The sequence below is a fragment of the Gekko japonicus genome, unplaced genomic scaffold (genome assembly GCF_001447785.1).
Source record: "Gekko japonicus isolate JY-2015 unplaced genomic scaffold, Gekko_japonicus_V1.1 scaffold5357, whole genome shotgun sequence".
Lineage (NCBI taxonomy): Eukaryota > Metazoa > Chordata > Lepidosauria > Squamata > Gekkonidae > Gekko > Gekko japonicus.
The window spans coordinates 16,527-30,396 of record NW_015166598.1 but is presented as its reverse complement, the minus strand read 5'-3'; the positions used below and the strand labels follow the sequence as shown (position 1 = coordinate 30,396).

Genomic DNA, 13,870 nt, shown 5'->3' with positions numbered 1-13,870 from the left:
TGGTGACATGGGGGTGTGGCTCAATATGCTAACAAGATGTGCTGCCAGGGGTGTGGCCTAATAGGCGAATGAGTTTTTGCTGTTGGGTGTGGCCTATTATGCTAATGAGTTCCTGCTGGGTTTTTTCTACAAAAAGAGCCCTGAAAGACCAATAATGCTAATGTACTATATTTTAGCTAATCGGATTATAATACTAGTGTTAATTATAAAAATATTATTAGTGCCAATAATACTTGAGGAAGTCTGTTTCCATGTCTCTGGAGAGGGGGTACATAAACAGGGAAGCTTATACCCAGAATTAGATTTTTTTGGTCTTTAAGGTACCCCCTGGGCACAGACCTTGGTCTTCTGAGGGAGCCACTGATTTCCACCCTGAAGTGGTACAGCCTCCCCTCAGGGAAGCCTCTGCCACCTCAGCCTGTGTGGGAGGTGAGGCACCGTAGAGTTGCCAGAGCCATGTTGGGGAACTCCTGGAGATTTGGGATGGAGATTAAAGCTTATACCCAGAATTAAACTTTGTGGGTCTTCAAGGTACCGTTCTCCTGAAAGAGCCACTTTCATTTATTTCAGCCTGAGAAGTGGTACAGCCTCTCCTCAGGGACATCTCTACCGCCTCCGCACCCGTGGCTGGCATCCCCACCTGAATCTGGTTTAATTCTGGGTATAAGCTCTGGCGTTCAAGCACACTTGAGGAACACTGGCTCTTATGATCAAGAGCCAGGGGTCATTTCGCAGAAAAAGAGGTGGAGCAGCTCATTCACATAACTCATTCGCATAACTTATTTGCATATGCCACACCCCCTGACATCACCAGGAGTCCGTCTTACAGGCCCTGCGGAACTGTGAGAGGTTCTGCAGGGCCCTGATCTCCTCTGGGAGCTCATTCCACCAGGATGGAGCCACCACCGAGAAAGCCCTGGCCCTGGTCATTGCCAGCCTGGCCTCCTTAAGACTCAGGAGGGCCAGTCAGTTCTGGGCCCCTGAACGCAGTGCTCTCTGGGGAAAGGCAGTCCCTTAGGCAGGGGTCATTTCCTGCAGGAGCGCACAGGAGCGGAGCTCCGGCAGTAAAGAGCCCAGGGGGTCATTTCCTGCGGGAGTGGAGCTCCCGCAGTAAGGAGCCCAGGGGGCGGGCACATGCAACAAGCCCCGCCCCCTGCTCCCAGCAGCCCTCAGTCAGAGCAAGAAGCAGCCAGGTACGTTACAGAGCCCCCCTCCAGCCGCCTTCAGGTACAAGCTCTCCCTCCTCTATGAGGGCAGATCTGCGGGTTCCCCCACCCCCAAATAGCTAACAATCCAAAACAGTCCAGTGGCACCTTTAAGACCAAATTTTATTCAGGTACCAGCTCTCCCTCCTCTGCAAGGACAGATCTGCACACACACACCCATAGCTAGCAATCCAAAACAGCCCAGTGGAGCCTGAGCGGTGGGTGTTGCCTTCTGACACACTTTGGTGACGTCAGGGGGCGTGGCGTATGCAAATAAGCCATGCTAATGAGCTGTGCTAATGAGCCCCTGCCCCTCTTTTTCCACGAAATGACCCCTGCCTACCTGAATCTAGTTTAATTCTGGATATAAGCCTTGGTGTTCGTGCACACCTGAGGAAGTCTATTTCCATGTCTCTGAAGAAGTGCATGCTAGGGTTCCCAGTTCTGGGTTGGGAAACCCCTGGAGCCTTTTGGGGGTGGAGCCTTGGACCTGCAGGGTTTGGGGAGGGACCTCAACATCCTAGTAAAGGTAAAGGTCTTCCTTGCTCGAAAGCCAGTCGAATCCGACTCTGAGTTATGCCAATGAGCTCCTGCACCTCTTTTTCTACGAAATGACCCCTGCCCTTAGGTATGTAGGTCCCTGACCATAAAGGTGCCCCTGGACTCAGACCTTGTTCTTATGAGAGAGAGCCGCTCTAATTTCTCCACCCTGAAGTGGTACAGCCTCCCCTCCAGGAGGCGTCTACCACCTCAGCCCACATGGGAGGCAATGAAGGCCGGCTTGTTGTGGCCACTCTCCAAAGCATCTATGTTCCCCAGGGGAACTGATCTCTATGTAGTCTGGGGATGAGCTGTAATTCCCGGGGAATCCCCAGGTCCCACCTGGAGGCTGGCATCCCCACCCGAATCTAGTTTAATTCTGGGCATAAGCTTTGGTGTTCACGCACGCTTGAGGATATCGGTTTCCATGTCTCTCAAGAGGGTGTGCATGCACAGGGAAGCTAATTCCCAGAATTAAACTTTGTTGGTCGTCGAGGGGCCCCTGGACTCAGACGTTGGTCTTATGAGAGAGACGCTTTAATTTCCAGCTCAAAGTGGTACAGCCTCCCCTCAGGGAGGACTCTACCAACTCAGCCCAGGTGGGAAGCAATGAGTGATGGCTTGTTGCAGCCACTCTCCAAAGCATCCATTTCCTCCAGGGGAGCTGATCTCTGTAGTCTGGGGATGAACAGCCAGGTGCCGCCTGGAGGTTGGCAACCCCATGCACCGGAGAGCTGCCCAAAACACAGACCCCAGACCCAGACTTTGGTCTCCAAAGCGCCCCTGGACTCAGCCCTCGCCCTGCTGAGAGACCCACTCTGATTTCTCCCACCCTGAAGTGGTACAGCCACACCCCCACTCCGAGAGGCCTGTACCACCGCAGCCCGCGAGGGAGGCGAGGAGGGGCGGCGCGTCGCGGCCGGGCTTCCCCGCTTCCTCCCCACCTCCGCCGGGGGGCGGGGATTCGGCGGCCGCCGTCGACTGAGCCGCCCTTGCGGGTCTCGCCTTGCCGGGCGCTCCGCGGGGACTCAGCCATGGCGCAGCCTCGGCGGCGCGGCGCTCCCGTCCCGGCTCTCCCACTTGTCCTCCTCCTCCTCCTCCTGCCCCTCGCCCGAGGAGGGATCCAGCCCGGCAGCAGCGGCAGCGGCAGCGGCGGCGGCTCTTTTCTGGGTAAGGAGTCCCGGGGGGTCGTGTGAACGGAGCTGAAAGCCGGGCGCGCGTTGGGGCGCCCCTCCTGCGCGCCCGCAGTGGGTCAGGATGCGAAGGGAGGTTGTTGGGGTGGGGTTAAGGGAAAGGGAAAGGTCTCCCTTGCTCGAAAGCCAGTCGAGTCCGACTCTAGGGTTGCGGTGCTCATCTCCGTTTCCAAGCCGAAGAGCCAGCGCTGTCCGAAGACGTTTCCGTGGTCATGTGGCCAGCATGACTAAACGCCAAGGCGCACGGAACGCTGTTCCCTTCCCACCGAAGTGGTACCTATTTATCTACGTGCAATTTCTTGCTTTCGAACTGCATTGCTGTGCTGTGGTTATTCACGTGTGATACTCTGGATAGGACCTGGAGAGAAACCAGATTATAGTCCTAATGCTGTAGGTCAGATGCATTTATTGTCATATTGGGGTTGGCGCTCTTCTAAAGTGTCTTTATTATCTCCAGTATATTGTCAGTGTCGATAATAGCATTATTAGTTTTGCTAGTGATGGCATTTCGGATCCCGGTTATCAGTTATTGATCAGTTCCCCTACCAGCCATGCTAATGTAACTTTGTTAGGGTTATGCTAGAAGTATCATGTTGAAAATAATGAAAGACATTCTGATTTGTGAAAACGGCGAATGAAAAGAGGAGAAATTAGGGTTGGGGCAGGAAACAGGGATTGGCTTTTGCAATAGCGGAAAACGGCGAATGAAAAGAGGAGAAATTACGGTTGGGCCAGGATGGCTTTTGCAATAGCAGCGTTGCAAGATCAATTGCAAAATCAATATTGTTATCAATACTCATAATGCTAATACAACTCTGTTATAGCAATACTTCTATGTTAGGATTATTAGTGACAGCGTTCATAATAGTGGGGTCTTATTTTCAGTGGCAAGAATGCTGATATAACTTTGATAAGTGTGGGGACTCTAATCTGGAAAACCAGGTTTGAGTCCCCACTCCTCCACATGCACCTGGCTGGATGACCTGGGGCAAGCCGTAGTTCTGACAAGAGCTGTCCTTGAAAAAGAGCCGTTTCTGTCAAGAGCTCTCTCAGCCCCACCTACTGCACAGGGTGTCTTTTGGGGGAAGGGGAAGGAGTCTGTAAACCGCTCTGAGACACCTTTGGGTAGTGAAGGGCGGGGTATAAATCCAATCTCTTCTTCTTCTATAATAATAACAATAATATAGTGGTGTTCATAATAATGAGGTCTTACTATCAATACCGATAATGTGAATATAACTATCATAGTCACACTTTTACATTAGTGTTATTATAGTTACACTTTAATATTAGTATTATTAGTGATAGTGTTCATAATAATAGGGTCTTATTATTAATACTAATAATACTAATATAACTCTGTTATAGCTGTACTATACTAGTATTATTAGTGACAGAGTTCATAATAATAGGGTCTTATTATCAATACCAGTAATGCTAATACTATTCTGTTATGGGTATACTTCTGCATTAGTATTATTAGTGATATCATTCATAATAATGGGGGGGTCTTATCAGATAATAATGCTAATATAACTGTATTATAGTTGCATTTATATTAGTGATAACATTCATAATACTGGCTCTTATGCTCAAGACCAATAATCCTAATATAACTATTAGTTATACTTTTATATTAGTATTATTAGAGATTGCATTCCTAATAATGGGGCTCTTATTATCAAGACCGGTAATCCTAATATAACTGTATTATAGTTGCATTGATATTAGTGATAATATGCCCAATACTGACTCTTTTCATCAAGACCAATAATGCTAATGTACTATATTATCACTAATAGAATTATAATACTAGTGTTTATTATGGAAATGGTATTAGTGCCAATAATGCCAATATAGCTATGTTTGCAGTGTTCTCAGTAATAGTATTATAATGTCATCTATTAACCAACACTCACAGAGCCCTAATATTATGATATTACAATTTTTAGCTGTTCCTTTGTTGGATGTCGGAGGAATACGTATCTGTCTGTTTTGATTTCTTTTGACTTTTTTTTTGTTTCAGTTATATAGTTATGGAATGCTGATTTTTTCCCCCTGATTTGATGTTTTATTCCACACACACACACACGCACACACCACCCTGGTTTATTGCATGCTTTTAAGTGCTTTCCTTAAAAGCACCTTTCGACTCCAAGATAAAGCAGCCCCCAAAATATTTTTAGGATAAAAATTAAACCCCTTCCTTCCTAAATGTAGGCACTGAGCGCGTGCACACACACGCACACACACACACAAACACACACACAAAGCGCACCTGCCCTGCGAAAGATTTCTTCTTAGTCTTCATTTCTTCCAGGCGGAACTTGGTGCAGTAGAGCTTTGCGGTTAAGAACAGAGAAATGCTTCTGTCGTACAAAAGAGATGATGCGGGATTTTGGAGTTTTAAAAATAACTGCTTGTGCTCGACAGGGGTAAAAGGAGAAAATCCTGATGGGATTTAACAGATAAGGATGCATTTGTGCGGCTGAGGCATGGATTTTTTGGAGGGGGGGGGGCTTTGGAGGATTTCGCACGCCTAAAATCTGATTTGGAGGGTTTCAGACATGAGCATTGCAATGCTAGGGGGATAATGCAGCAGCGGAAGTCATCAAACCGGCTTTAGATCTTTTTTTAGAGAAAAAGCCCAAAAGTATATAATGAAAATGGTTTTTTTTAAGAGTCTCACGCTAAACCGCCGCGTTGCAGTTCTCTTTTGCAGGAAGAAGAGTGAGGATGTTGTGAGAACGTTTCGTTCCCACCCCACCCCATGTACCTTTTGCTTTGGTTCACGTAGGTTCACGCTGGGAACACCGTTTGCTCCTGAGACCGATTCGCCCTCATTTTTGTCTTGTAAACCGTTCAGGCATTTTTATAGTTGCTCTGCATCTGTACTTTTTCGCCCAGTGGGACGTTATTCAATTTCCGCAAAAACGGTGGAGCTCTGTTGTGAGTTTCTCAGGCATCCAAACAATCCGCAGTGATGCTGCTTCCTGCAGTTTTTAGACAAAGTCTGCTTTGCTTCGTGCCGAGACAATCAGGGGGCTCAAAGTAGAAAGCCAGCTTTTTTGCTTAAAATAGGCGCTGTGCTGTAAACGAGAAATAGATGCAAAAGACTGCAGCAAGCTCAAACGTTTATTGAATGTCTTTTGAGAGCCAGCTTGGTGTAGTGGTTAAAAGCGGCGGACTCATCTGGAGAGCCAGGTTTGATTCCCCACGCCTCAACATGCGGCTGCTGGATGACCTGGGGCCAGTCACAGTTCTCTCAGAGCTAGTCTGGAAAGATCCGTTCTTTCAGAGCTCTCTCAAACACCAAGGTGCACAGAACGCTGTTACCTTCCCACTGAAGTGGTACTTATTTATCTACTTGCAATTTCTTGCTTTCGAACTGCTAGGTTGGCAGGAGCTGGAGCTAGAGACGGAAGCTCACTCCGTCATGCGGCACACTAATCTGGAGAGCCAGGTTTGATTCCCCACGCCTCCACATGCAGCTGCTGGATGACCTGGGGCCAGTCACAGTTCTCTCAGAGCCAGTCTGGAAAGATCCGTTCTTTCAAAGCTCTCTCAGGCCCACCTACCTTACAGGGTGTCTGTTGTGGGGGGAAGAAGGGAAGGAGATTGTAAGCCACTCCGAGACTCCAAGTGAAGGGCGGGATATAAAACCAATCTCCTCCTCCTCCTCTGCTTTTCAAGTCACATGGGTTAAACCCTTATTAATAATCCACCCATTTGGAACATCTACAAAGTGTATATTGGGGCTGGAATAATTTTTAAATTGTACACTTGCTGTACTGGGGGTGGCAGCGTGTAACATATGAAAATAAAATAGTCCTTAAAAACTGGTTCATCGCCGTGGCTTCTGTGCGGTCCCACATGGGACCGCGCAGTTGCAGGCCAATGTGTGCCTGCACAGAAGACCACTCGATGAACAGCAGTTACGGGTAAGCGCAATCCTGTTTTCCCTCAGTTTTAGTGCAGGATGTCAACTGATGCTTCGTTGTGTCAGTCAAGAACCACGAGTTGAATCGGCGGTTTACTATTTTGCTTTGAAATTTTGTGCGGCTGGGCCTTTAAGAAAGAGGGCTGAGCCCCAAAGAGCACCAACATAGCCACGGGCCTGGTCATTTATACCCCGCCTTTCTCCCCAGTGCGCACCCAAAGTGGCTTGTGTAGTTCTGTCCTCCATTTCGCCCTCACAACAACCCCGTGAGGTCGGTTAGGCTGGGAAGGTATGACTAGCCCAGGGCCACTCAGCAAGCTCCCAAGGCAGTGTGAGGATTCAAACCCGAGACTCTCCAATCCTAGTCTGACACTCTTAACCACAACACCAACCGCACCTCTATAATAAATAGTACAAACATAGGCAAATTGTAGTAGCATTGCCCAGAACAAACTGGGTTACATGACTAGGAATATTTGTATTTGTTTGCATTGAGTAGAAACAACAGTTACTTAAAATATTTCTGTCTGCATAGGTACTCAGTAGAGGTGTGCTGTGGACCTCTGGACCAAGTGAAGACGTGGGTCTCATAGCTGCTCACGTGTGAATTAAATGGGTCACAATCATGCAGCTTCATATGGCTCCCTGAGCGTAATATCAATTAACGCACGGGAGAAAGTGTGCTCTACTCCAGATTTCGAGATACTCATAAATGAGTTATTTTCATGTGTTGTAAAAAGGTGAAAGTTGTCTTTGTAGCCCAGGCTGTAGTCTGATGCTCACATCTTTGGGAGTAAACCTCACTGAATTGGGAAGGTCTAGGAAGCACGGACTCAAGTTGAATCTGGGGATCTGTACTGGCTGGCAGGCTCCGAGTATCAGGTGCCAGGGGTCAGGCAAGGCAGGGTCATTCAGTCCATGGTCAGGATTCCAAGAATCAGGCACGGCAGAGTCGGTGGCTTAGTGTCAATCATGCACATTGTGCCCACACCTAACAGCCTCTCATGGCTGGTATTATAGGCACACACCAAAGGGTCAGGCTTATTGCTAGCTGTTCAGAAGCAATCCTGCAACTACTCATCCGTGCTATCAGCAAGCAGCTGGCGTCGGGCCAGGAGACATGCACTTTGCCGTCTTCTATGTAGCTCTGTTCTCAGCCTTTGTCTGTGGCGCTCTAAGGGTGTGAGAGATACTGGTGGGCTGGGAACAGCCAACTGAGGTTCACCTGCTTAACCAAGGCTGGAGGGTGTTGGTGGCTCTCAACCAGCTGTTGGCTGTTAATCCTGACAAGCCTGCAGCTCTTTCTCCTGATGTTCAGCTTCCGTTGACTCAAGGTTGGCTACACAGGCCTCCTCTTCTCCCGAGGAGTCCTCTTCTTCCGAGGAATCCTCGCCATCGCTGGGCCCTGGCTGACTCGTGACACCATCTCAGTTTCACAGATTATTTGCTATGACATGCAGTTTGCAGACGGCTTGATTTATAGGGTGCGACTTTTACAGTGCAGTCCTTAACAGAATTACGTCTTTCTAATCCATTGACATCAGTCGGCGTAGCGGGGTGTGACTCTGTTTAGTATCATGCGGCAAGTCTCCACACCTCCTGCAGATATTTTACCTCAAGCAAGGGTGTTAAAGTTAACAAAGGAGATGCATCTGCTAATAACCAACACTGAGTATTCAATTAATTTATTTATTAGATTAGATCTCTTGACTCCCCTTCCCCGCTTGCATGGGGCACAGGGTGGTTTACACAGATTTAATTCCGTACATTATAAAAGCAGTCAAAACCATAAAACCTCCATATTAAAAACACCGAACGCATTTAAATATTTGAAGACATTTTAAAAAACGAGATGGCAGTGCTGGCATTCAGTCATGGGGTGTGTGTGTGCCAGGCAGATGTAAGGAACCGTCGCTGGCGGAACATCTCTGCCTTTCATGCCCTGCCAAACTTTAATAGGTCAGACAGGGCACAAATATCACTCAGCAGAGAGTTCCACCAGACTTGGGCCAGGACGGGAAAGGCTCTGGCCCTGGAAAAGGCCAGCTGGCTATCTTTGGGGCTGGGGACCTCACTTAGTGGGTTTTCTTAGGTAAAGGTTTCCCTTGCTCAGGAGTCAGTCGAATCTGACTATGGGGTGTGGTGCTCATATCTTTTTCCAAGCCAAAGAGCCAGCGCTGTCCAAAGATGTTTCCGTGGTCATGTGGCCAGCATGGCTAGACACCGAGGCGCACGGAGCGCTGTTACCTTCCTACCGAAGTGGTACCTATTTATCTACTTTTTCTTGCTTTCGAACGGCTAGGTTGGCAGGAGCTGGGGCCAGAGTCGGGGGCTCACTCCGTTCTGTGGCTCTAAGGTCTCGAACTGCTGAACTACTGACCTTCCAGTCTGCAGTTCAGTGTCTTAACCACTGAGCCACCGCAGCCCCAGGTCTTCTTATGCCTTAACTAATACAAATTTTTAGTACATGACAGATACATTTGAAAAAGGAGCTCTTATATAATTATAGACTCCCCAGAAAGGAAAATGCTTATTTGGCTATGTTGGGAAATTACCGTAGAAGCTGACACTGGCTTTGTACGGGGGCAGTTGTGTGGTGACATACTCTCGCATCGTGGCAAGTAGTTGTTAGACCACAATCCCATTAAAGACAAATCACAATTCGTGCAGCATCACAGGCCACATCTGCAGCTTGTTAGAAGCCCGAAGGCTCTGCCGGATTTGCATCTTATTTACATAATTGTTAATTTGTATTCACGTCCATAAATCTTGTAGGATAAACACGCTGTGTATGAATATTTTTCCTTCGGATTTACCGGCACTGGTTTGCACCTGTATCCCTTTCCCAAGTCTTCCCTGGCCCCTGGTGCCGTCATCCGCTGCTTCGTAGAGATTAAACCCCAGCTGTTATGGCATAAAAGTTTTATGGTTTTGTGTTCTTAACCCTGACGTGCACATACTTAAAAGCAAACCCTAGTGAACTCAGTGGGACTTCCATTCTGATTAAACATCCGTAGGATAGGGCTGTTTACTAAGAAGTGCTTCTCTGGATTGCTGGCCGTTTTAGCAGATGGCTGGCGAAATCCACAAGGGGATCCTAATTTTTGTCTGTGTGGTGGCAGTGTGGTGCATTATTGTTATTGCCGGTGACTTTGCCAGACAGCTTGCGAGGCAACAACTCAGGCAATTACACTGAGTTACGTTGATGTCTACAAAATGTCACGCGCCTTCCAAATAATTTAAAAGGAAACATCGCTCTGCTCCGTTAAGCTCTTAATCCGTAGATGTCGATGCACAGAGGCTAAAGGAAGGGCAGCTATAACGGACAATCGATAGACGAGTCAATTAAATTTCTTTTAAAAAAACAGCTAAGTACAGCTCGAGTCTCCCAGCGGTTCATTGCTAGGCCCGCAAAATCCGTTCTGCAAATGCAGCTTCTACTGGGAATACACTTATTACAGAAAGTGTTCCGGTTTGGTCTGAAGTTTTCTGTCGTTTCAAATTGCCGAATAGGAGCCGAACAGGAGCCGAATAGTTTTGTGATGTTGGCAGCCACGTTTTCTGTATCCGCTGCTGCTTCTAGTTTTCTTTCATCCCCCCAGAGCAGTTTTGCACTGCTTGCTCTAAATCTGCATGTAGTAACGGGAATTAAGAACCTTACAGTTATGCTACTGAAAGTGATGCTTGGCAGATGATGATATTTAGCTGTACGGCCAAAGCAAGAAAACACAGTGGATGGGACAGAATGCGAGACTCCGAGGTAGCTCCTGTTTTCGTTGAGGATGGTCTTGACTTGTTTGACTGCACAGGATATAATTCTAATGGAGGTACTTTGTTTACAGGGATGTTCGTAGTATGTCTTTTAATATTAGAGCTGAGGTTGCCTGGGGTGGAAAAGAAGGTCAGACAGAGACCGTTTCCACAGTAGTGAAGCTCCCCGCATTGACTTTTTAAAACCCCACGAGGCACAAAACCAAAGTTTTTGTTTGGTGTAGTGGTTAAGTGTGCGGACTCTAATCTTGGAGAACTGGGTTTGATTCCCTACTCCTCCACTTGCACCTGCTGGTGTGACCTTGGGTTAGTCACAAGCTCTGGCACAGCTGTCCTTGAAAAAAGAGCAGTTTGTGTCAGAGCTCTCTAGGCTCCACCCACCTCACAGGGTGTCTGTTGTGGGGAGGGGACGGGAAAGGAGTTTGTAAGCCGTTCTGAAACTCCAAGTGAAGGGCGGAGTATAAATCCAGTCTCTTCTCTTCTTCTTCTTACCCTGTGTTTTTGGAATTCCCAGTCTTAGCGAATTCCAAAAACATGGGGTAAGAAGGAGAAAACTTCGGGTTTGCGCCCGGTGAAATTTCAGTGGAAAATTTCACATAACGTGCAGTTTTAAAGACGTCAGTGTGGGGAATTTCACTACTGTGGGAATGGTCAGAGACCGTCTTGGAGACCAAGAAGCCCTATGAGGAAAGGCTGAGGGACTTGGGAAATTTCATTCTGGAGAAGAGGAGGTTGAGAGGGGACAGGATGGCTCTCTTGAAGTAAATGATGTGCCGTCACTTAGAGGAGGGCGTGGAGCTGTTCCTGTGGGCAGCAGAGGAGAGGACCCACAATCATGGGTTTAAATTAAGGGCGGGGAGGTACCGGCTGGAGATTAGGAAAAAACCTTTTACAGTATGAGTCGTTCAGCAGTGGAATTGGCTGCCTGGGAGGTGGTGAGCTCCCCCACACTGTCAGTCCAAGTGGTGGCTGAACAGACACTTGTCAGGGATGTTTTAGGCTGATCCGGCATTGAGCAGGGAGTTGGACTAGGTGGCCTCTGCAGGACCCCTTCCAACTCAATGACTCTGTGATCCATGTGATTCACATCCATGTTGGCCTGCAGTAGAATAGGTAAATCCGAATCCAGTAGCACCTTAGTTTTTAGTCTTGCCGGCCACATGACCACGGAAACGTCTTCGGACAGCGCTGGCTCCTCGGTTTTGAAACGGAGATGAGCACCGCAACCCTAGAGTCGGATTCGACTGGCTTTCGAGCAAGGGAACCTTTACCTTTACCTTTACCTAGCACCTTAGTTACCAACAGTCTTAGAGACTGAAAAGTCTTGTTGGTCTCTAAGGTCGAATCTGCATTTGCATTTTTAAATCAGTTTCCTGCTGCTGTGACGCCGTCTCTCTCTATGCTTGTTTGAGTGTCGTTCGGAGAAGATTCTTTTAAAGCAGTGCGGAGGTGCAGTGACAGTGGAGCCCTCGCCCGAAAGGACGATGAACATAGGTGGACATGCAAAAGTATGCTAGCACTCTTGAGGTGTGAAAACGACACCAAATGTAGACAGCTGTTTTGAAGACAGAGTCAAAAGGCTGGGTCACCGGTGGGAAAGACAAATGCAGATTCGGCCTATGTTGCCGCTGGACTTGAAGCTAGCTGCTCATGTCTACTAGGGCACGGAGTGGCCCGTTGCATTCAGTTTTGACGCTGGGTCCCCCAGTTCAAATCCTTTTTGAGGACTGATGAGCATTGGGTGGCTTCAGGCAGGTCAGGATGAAATGAGAATGGCAGCTGGATAGCCCAGACAAGGCCGATCCTGTCAGATCCTGGAAGCTAAGCAGGGTTGGTCCTGGTTAGTACTTGGATGGGAGACCACCAAGGAAGTCCAGCGTAGTTACGCAGAGGAAGGCAATGGCAAACCACCTCTGGCAAGTCCTTGGATGGGAGACCTCCTTGGAATATCAGAGGTGGGAGGCGGGGGCAGGCTTTATTCAGCCACCTCTCTGAAGATCCTCCAGGCCCCCAGTAGGGGTCAGTCACCAGAGGGCACCATGACTTCCAGGTGCACACACACTGAACTCATGCACATATGAAAAATAAAGACTTTTTAAAAAGTGAGATTTGCAAAGAAGAAGAAGGAGATTGGATTTATATCCCGCCCTTCACTACCCGGAGGAGTCTCAGAGCAGCTTAGAATCCTCTTCCAATCCCCTTCCCAGAACAGACAGCCCATGAGGTAGGTGGGGCTGAGAGAGCTTTTTCAAGAATGGCTCATGAGAGAACAGCTCTGAGAGAACTTGTGACTGACCCAAGGTCACACCAGCAGCTGCATGTGGAGGAATGGGGAATCGAACCCGGTTCTCCCAGATTAGAGTCTGCGCTCCTAATCACTGCGCCAAACTGGCTCTTGCGATACCAGTGTGATAGACAGTACACCGGAAAGAAAAGAGACAAGGCAGCGGTCCTTCTTGAAGGTCAAAATTGGGTCTTAAATCATGTACCCAAATTGCCACATTAGCGGGTAATATGAGGACACTGTCGTACAGCAAAGCAAATGTTTCTGTAAATAGCCTGAAGCCGTTACGGCTTAATAGGGTTTTGTACCAAGGTTTACGGCAAATTTAATCTTCCGTGGAAGCTACCGAGTGTAAGAAGAAACAGAACTACGGATTTCGGTGGTGCAGCACAATACTTTCTTCTAGATCAGTGATGGCGAACCTTTTAGAGACTGAGTGCCCAAACTGCAACCCAAAACCTGCTTATTTATCACAAAGTGCCAACACGGCAATTTAACCTGAATTTGTTGTTGTTCAGTCGCACAGTCGAGTCCGACTCTTCGCGACCCCATGGACCAGCTCCTGCCAGGCCTTCCGGTCTTCCGCCATCCTCTGAAGTTTGCTCAATTTCATGTTCGTTGCATCTATGACACTGGCGCATAATGCAAAAAAGGGCTAGAACTTAAAGCTGCCAGACAATCTTAGGATCTCCTGGCTACGCTACACACAGCGCCATATAAGCCTAACCTCCGGTTTAGTTTATCGTAATTAGCCATTGGCCATTACGAGATTACAAAATACAAATTATGAAGCCTAACCTACCTCACAGGGGTGTTGTGAGGAGAAAATGAAGGGGAGAAGAATGATGTAAGCCGCTTTGGGTCCCTATTGGAGAGAAGTTGTTGTTGTTCAGTCGCACAGTCGAGTCCGACTCTTCGCGACCCCATGGACCAGGTC

General features: G+C 48.0%; 1 protein-coding gene across 1 annotated transcript in view; it reads left to right on the top strand.

The window, feature by feature from the left end:
• The first annotated feature begins 2,779 nt into the window (after window positions 1–2,779).
• The window catches only part of CHRNA5 (cholinergic receptor, nicotinic alpha 5), a 23,621-nt gene continuing 12,530 nt past the window's right edge, over window positions 2,780–13,870 (top strand). The window contains exons 1-2 of the mRNA XM_015412387.1: window positions 2,780–2,915; window positions 7,728–7,784. Coding sequence (XP_015267873.1) covers window positions 2,780–2,915; window positions 7,728–7,784 — 193 coding nt within the window. The remainder of the gene's footprint in view (window positions 2,916–7,727; window positions 7,785–13,870) is intronic.